Consider the following 7,100-nt stretch of genomic DNA (forward strand, 5'->3'; position numbering starts at 1 on the left):
TTGTGGTTAACACTCTATTTCTATTTAAGAATATGCATTAAAGTTTGACATGGTTTCTTTTATGAATATCATATCATTATTAAGCAACATACACTGTAGGAAATATAATAATTTATTTTGAAAAGCCGTTTATTTTGGACATAAATTGTTAAAAAGTAAGCCTAAGCATTCATAATTTATACTGATTTCATTGATACATTGGCTTCACTCTTTTCACAGTTATGAATTTTCCTCATACATGTCTGTAACTTTAAATATATGTTTATTAATTCTATTGCAACTAGATTATCTTGACATGTATTTTGTTATTTGATATCTAAAAATCTTTACTCATTTCAGAATGCCTCAACCATTCATCTTTCAATTCATTTGCATGCAATAATGTAAAAGTTTCAATTGTTTCCTTAAATCTCACAACAAACAATTAAATCAGTATTGTCTTAATTATATTATATTTTTACTTAAAAAAAAATAGTTTGGGTCATTGATTAGGTTAGGTTGACCCGCAAAAAAATGGGTCGAATCACAGATCAACCCGTTTTTTTATGTACTATTTTTAGAGATCGAGAAGGATGCCCTTAAGTTGACCTTTATTTAATTCTCTTTTTTTTTTCATAGGAAGTTTAGAGATCTAGATATCTCATAAACATGTTTAGATATATGAACCTTAAAAGAACACTCTTTTGAGAGTTCGAGTTTCGACCTTGGAAAAAGTAGGGTATACTGATGAGTTAAGAAATCCTACTTGTCCAGACATGACCATGGACGAGGAAGGAACCATAAATGAAGCCTTTAATTACTGAGCTATTACAATTGGACGAAGTAAAGAGAATAACAACTCAGAGGTCTCCATATCTCAACATTAACTGTTGAGGCGTTACCTAGACAGGGAATTAAACCACCATTTATAGGCTTCCAACGGCTAGGAGAACAGAAGCTAGGAGAACAAAAGCCTATATAAGGCACATCCAACCAAAGGTAAAGCATCATCAGAATAATACTCCCATCAACTAGAATTTTCCATTATCTCTCTCTCTCTCTCTCTCTCTCTTTACCATCGGTAGTTCATCGGCTGGCACCACGCTGGTGACCTATTTGTTACACTTTCTTATCATCCATCCAAACCCGCTTTTCTTATTACGAAGTAATGCAATTGTATTCTAATTGGTTTTGAGTGTTTTAAAATGATGCTCCACATGCTTTGGAGTACATTCAATCATAAATTTCTCAGTAATTGCTTCAGCTACTTTAGCATATGATGCATGTTTAAATGTGTTGGATTGCTTATTTCCATGAAGAACCTCATCTGCAAGTATCTCAAGTAATAAATTTTGCATTGGTTGTGACCACCTGAAGTTGGTCTTGGTGTCCTTGACCTTCTGAGTATCCTTTTTATGTCCCATTGCAATTCTATTACAATGATATTGACAAGAAAAATGAGACAAAATCAAAGAAGAATATAAATAATATTCAATACAAAATATGAATCGGGGGTGTCCATGACAAACAAAAATAATTGTAACATAAAAGTCTTGAAAATATGAAACCAAAAAAATCCATTACACAACCAACTAATATAAAGAGTATGAAATCACTCCATAGCATTATAATCCTCCCACATTACAAATATCATCCCGTTTTTGAACCGGTTCTCTATTTTCTTCTTGGACTTCCCTTTGTGATTGTTGGACTCTTCTACTTGTTCTTTCATTTGCAAGTGGACAACCACAAAGTCCATTGCTCATAATTGAGTCTAAAGGGTCAACTCCTATTATATGATTGTGAAGTTGGGAATGACCAGAAAGGTTGTGCATCTAACATACATAAATGTTTTTTTCAAAACCCCAAAACAATGCTTAATGCTAGTGCGGAAAGAAGAATGGCGAAGATTGAATATTCTTTGTCATTTCTTAGCGGGTTATTATTAAACTCTTTCAAATGGTAACGAATACCACAATATAAACAAAAATTGTAGAGCAAATTTTGTGAGTTGACTACTGAGTCCCCAAATTTGACACAGAAAAGGGAAGTTTGCCTCATTGTCTGATGAATTTTTGAACATTTTGTACATGTTTCCTCCTGTGATTAATGAAGTTAAAAGCAAATGAGATCAAGTTACATAAAAAATATGTACAAACTTCAAGTTACATAAATCGGGAACTTTGATCTTATAAACTACATCGACTGCTTGTCCACAAGACGAAGCTTGTTTAATATCTGATCCAATGCTTGTAATGCGAACTTGTAACGGTCTTGTGACTTCCTCCCTTCCTCCACAACCTGCACTACACATTTGTACAGATGATCAAACCTATGAACTGGATTATTAGCATCAATACCATTGGAGCTGTGATCAAGAACATAATTGCGCGGTATATCCTTTCTCCACCGTGATAGAATGTATTGAGGTGGGATCTCCTCCATGCCATTTTGGTTAAGGACAGAAAGTGCATGCCTGCATAAATAACCTTTAAAGTTGAATAAACCACAAATACAAAGGACCTCCATTTCAGTTGCATTATAGAAGACCTCATAATCCCTTGCCTCCCTCCTGTTTCTCTCTACTTCAACTTGATCCTTGACAATGTATGTAAAGATTGGCCCATCAGCATTTAATTGTCTAGTGCTAAAACAAGAGTACATCCCCTCCACCTCCCTTTTGAACATCTCTAATACATCATTTGTGTACAATTTTGAGAGCTGCAACTCAAAATAACTTCCTGATTTTAGCATATAAGTTGAATTTCTTGAATTCATATCCGCTAACTCTTCAAGGTGATGCTTTGTCTGCAGAGCCTGATCATACTTATCTAAAAACTCTTTCAAAGGAGTCTGTTTGTCAAGATATCCTTCAAAGAATGAAGATACAACATCACTTGGATGGATTGGAAACATTCCAGCCAAAAACGTGTCCTTCAAATAAACTGGAACCCACCGTTTCCGATCTTCATATAATACTTGAAGCCATTTCTGATCCCTCAGTCCATGACGCTGCATCATATCTTCCCAGGCTGCTTCAAATTCCTCAGACCTCAGTGAATGATAAACTGCTCTATTCAATGCTGCTATAATTGCTTCATATTCATACAATCCTTCTAGTTTTTCTGGAATTTTCTGCATGATATGTGATAAGCACAGGCAATGAGAAGCTCTTGGGAAAACATCAGCAACAGCCGTTTGTAAGGTTGAACACTGGTCAGTAATAATAGCTTGTGGGGGGCGTCCTAACATACATGTAAGCCATGCCCTGAACAACCACGTATATGATTCAATGGTCTCACCCACAAGTAAACCACAACCCAACAGCACAGATTGTCCATGGTGATTCATTCCAACAAAAGAAACCAGGGGAACCTCATATTTATTTGTCAAGCAGGTAGTGTCGATTGCAACTACATCACCAAAATAGCCATATGCAACCCTGGCTCTTGCATCTGTCCAGAACAAATTCCGCAAACATCCTTTCTCATTGAGATCCACCACATAAAAGAAGTTCGGATTAATTAATTGCATGTGGGTGAAGTAATTAAGTACTGCTTGAGCATCTCCTACTTTAAGCTTCAATTGATTGCAGAAGTCAACATTACTCCCAAATACTCCTTCATCAACATCCAGACTTTCATTATCCTCAGCATCAATAACCACTGTCCGAAAAAGCCTAATTTTTTGTGCTTCTTCAGCACTTTCTAACTGCAATGCTCTTTTGGTTCCAACACCCAGGTGCTTATGAGATTTATAAAATTTTCCACTTTTTGGGCTGATCAAGTGGTTGTGCTCAACCTCCACTTCAATAATTCTCCACCTTTTGGAGTCCATCAATCTGAACTTTATCATTGCTGGACAACCAGTTCTTGTTTCTGGCCTCGGGCGGTTTGCTTCACTTTTCTTTTTAAAACCTGCACTACTGCAGCTAAGTTTTCCTCTGTATCTTTCCTTACTCTTTCTATACCATGTATTGCTTACTCTAACCCCAAATCCTTGATCCTTGGCATAACAATTGTAAAAGTAATACACATCCTCGTAAGACTCAAACTCCATCCCAACAGCAGGAGGAAGGGGATTCTCTCCTTGAATTATTCCAGCTTGGCCAACATATTCCGTCATTGCACAATCTCCTTCTATCTCAAATCCATCAGCGTCATCATCACCAACTGGTTCACTGTTAAGAGAAACTTCATCCATCTAGAAGAGAAAAAGAACTGAGGAACCATAAACAACATTAATAATAGAAACAACAATGGTAACAAGAGAATATATAAACATTGACAGAAAATAAGAAAAAGAAGAGAGAATCATAAGGAACTTGTTACCCAATCAACATCTTTTAAAGGACTCTACATTTATTTCAAGTTCTCAATGGATGAAATCTAGTAGATTAAAGGACACTTTAGAAGAAAAATTATGGTCCTACTATAGTTTTTTAATATTAACTAGATAGCTACTCTAAGGTCATGCAACTGTCACTCAGTGCATGGCAGTATCTAAAAAAAATCACCTATATATGCACTGACAGATAAAATCAAATTTCAGTATTTCACCACATGAATGTTGTCAGGAAATTATGCTCACCACACTAATCAAATAAACTATCTTATCAATCACAAATTGTCTCATGTTTATAAAATAAAATATTAATAGTTCCTCCATTTTAATTGTCAACTTTCTCTCCACATCACTCAATGCCAGATTACAATTTGTAAAAATGTATAGTCCAAACTAGTATCTAATCCTTCAAAGAAATCCATCAAAAGCTTCTTAACAGAATCAGAAGCTTTGACCAGAACCTTGAACATGGGCAGATTATGAATATGGATGCTGCATTGGATTGATCTCATGAAATTAATACTTCCACCGGTGACAATGTAAATCCCTTTCTAAGCTTTATACCATTTACTATTCTTCTCTAGAATGCATCCAGAAAAGCTTCATGACTCTTGGATTGCACCTAAAGACATACCCAAGGCCAGAGGCCAAGCAATTTCGCTCACTAAAAGATTCAAAAGATAGCTAATATATATCATCTAGATTAATATTCTTGAGAACACTCTTCTTAGGTTGGATTTTCAGCTTGGCACATCCAAATCTTGGATGGTCCATCACAAACTAACAAATTAAACCTCATAGGCTATGTATGCAAGATCAGAGGTGACAAACACACATGCGCACTCACACACACAAACAGAAATAATCCCTGATAAGACCCATATTTTTGTAGCATATACAAATACAGTTCAGTATCTTCTCCCGAATTAATGAATTAGGAAGGATTTTTTTTTTTTTTTTACGTGACCGATCTCAATATTGGAGTTTTTTTTAGGGATTACTGTTTCAAGTATTGCTCCCATTGGACTTCTTATGTCAATATATGGTTCAAATAGTAAAATATTCCTTTTTAGGTGGTCTACAAGTTTGCTGCAAGTAGCATACACAATTATACCAGTCATGGAAAAGAAAAGACGAGAAAGTATGAGAGATAAATTTCCTTGGGAAAATTCCTGCAAACTCGTGTCCTAAACAAACTTCAGCTTCATCTTTAATCTTACAACCTACACTATTGCTAACAAAAAAAAAAGTAGCTTTCTATTCCAACTCCTCCATTTAAAACCAGACCCCATTTTCTTTTCAAGCAGAAACCTTCTCTCATATCCTATCCAAAAGAAAGATTGAGCTGCACCTATCATTTTCTCTATGGTTTACTCTCTGCAATCGCTATTTGCTAAAGACAATGATCACATTAACACTCAGCTACCTAAAGGTTTGTTTGTAGCATATAACAACTCTTTACAATTGTGCCAAAAACTTGCGTTTTATGATACCAATTCGCCCGAATTTCATTTCACTGCTCATTTTGAAGACCCAAAATTAGAACTAAACTCATTTCATTCTCTAGCATTAGGTTCTACATAGCAAATCCTTCCAAATTACACACACACACACACACACACATGAATCAATGAAATCAGTATTTTTTTTTTCTCCGCAGCCAAACAAATTTGATTTCTAATAATAAACAACAACAACAAAAAACGATAATTCGGATTAGTAGAGCTGAGCTGTCAAAACTTAGACAGCCAAACAATTATTTTTAGACAAAGTATAAAAAGATTGGACATTTTTCTCGGGAAACAAACGGAGAGTAAGAAAAATTGAAAAAATAGAATTTGAGTTGGGAATTGTTTGGTTTCCGGGAGTTACCTGATCGGAGTTATCGCCGGAGAGTAGAGTTAGTGGAAGCGCAACAGGGGCGCGTGGGTTACACAGTGCTCTGCTCTCACAGTTCGCTCTTTACTCTCTACTCTCTAGTCTTTACCAACTGAACTGTGATTTTTGGGGTAATATCAGAAATGCCCCTGACTGAGTGGCTTTCAGAAACTGTGATCTATCCAGCCTAATTTAGGGCTGTTTGAGTGTTTGGTGAGTTAGTTTGAGTATTGTTGTTTGATTGTTTTTTTTATATGTGTTAGTGAAAAAGTACGTGAAAATATGTGTTATATTGTTTAAAATGTATAGTTTTGTGTTTGAGTAAGGCTACCAAACAGGCCTTTAAGTTTATACATATGAAGCTCCACTTGAATATTGGTCATTACTCTCACTCTTTAGAAGCACTTATGTAGAGTATTTATAGAAAACTGAGTAATGATAGATTTATGTGTTTTCTAGTGTTTAGTAGCATTAAAAAAAATGAGTTAAAAGAAAATTATTTTTAGGCAATAGAAAAAAATATGGCTTATTTTTAGAAATTGTTTCCCACTAAAATTTTTTGTAAAATAATTCTATTTTACAGCAAGTTAAATAAGGGAAGTTAAGAGATTATTTTTTTTAGGTGAAACTACACTATTGGTCCCTTAAGTTTACGCTGTGTGCGCAATTGGTCCCTTAAGTTTGAAGCGAGCACAATTAGTCCCTTAAGTTTTAAAACTGAGTTGTATTGGTCCTTTTACTAACTGCTGTTAATGGTGTTACTTACGTGGCTAATGGAACAATGACTTAGTATTTTTTTTAAATGATGTGGCATGTTTATAATTACAAAAAAATAATTTCCACGTTAGATGAAATTGAAAAATCATATTGACTAGATTAAAAACAATCTATATTTGTTT

The 7,100-nt window shown here is 34.9% G+C and overlaps 1 protein-coding gene across 2 annotated transcripts; it reads right to left on the minus strand.

Moving 5' to 3' along the window:
• Positions 1–2,010: 2,010 nt before the first annotated feature.
• Positions 2,011–6,399, minus strand: LOC126725714 (protein FAR1-RELATED SEQUENCE 6-like). 2 transcript variants are annotated; one of them, XM_050430573.1, is made up of 2 exons: positions 6,196–6,399; positions 2,011–4,182 (listed from the first exon to the last, which is right to left on the minus strand). In XM_050430573.1, the coding sequence occupies exon 2, from the start codon at positions 4,180–4,182 to the stop codon at positions 2,176–2,178; it is 2,007 nt and encodes a 668-aa protein (XP_050286530.1). In that variant the 5' UTR covers positions 6,196–6,399; the 3' UTR covers positions 2,011–2,175. The 2 variants fall into 2 exon arrangements, with proteins under 2 accessions (XP_050286530.1, XP_050286529.1); XM_050430572.1 differs by having other exon boundaries at positions 2,011–4,199; positions 6,196–6,398.
• Positions 6,400–7,100: the final 701 nt, after the last annotated feature.

Source organism: Quercus robur, chromosome 5, assembly GCF_932294415.1.
Source record: "Quercus robur chromosome 5, dhQueRobu3.1, whole genome shotgun sequence".
NCBI classification, from domain to species: domain Eukaryota; kingdom Viridiplantae; phylum Streptophyta; class Magnoliopsida; order Fagales; family Fagaceae; genus Quercus; species Quercus robur.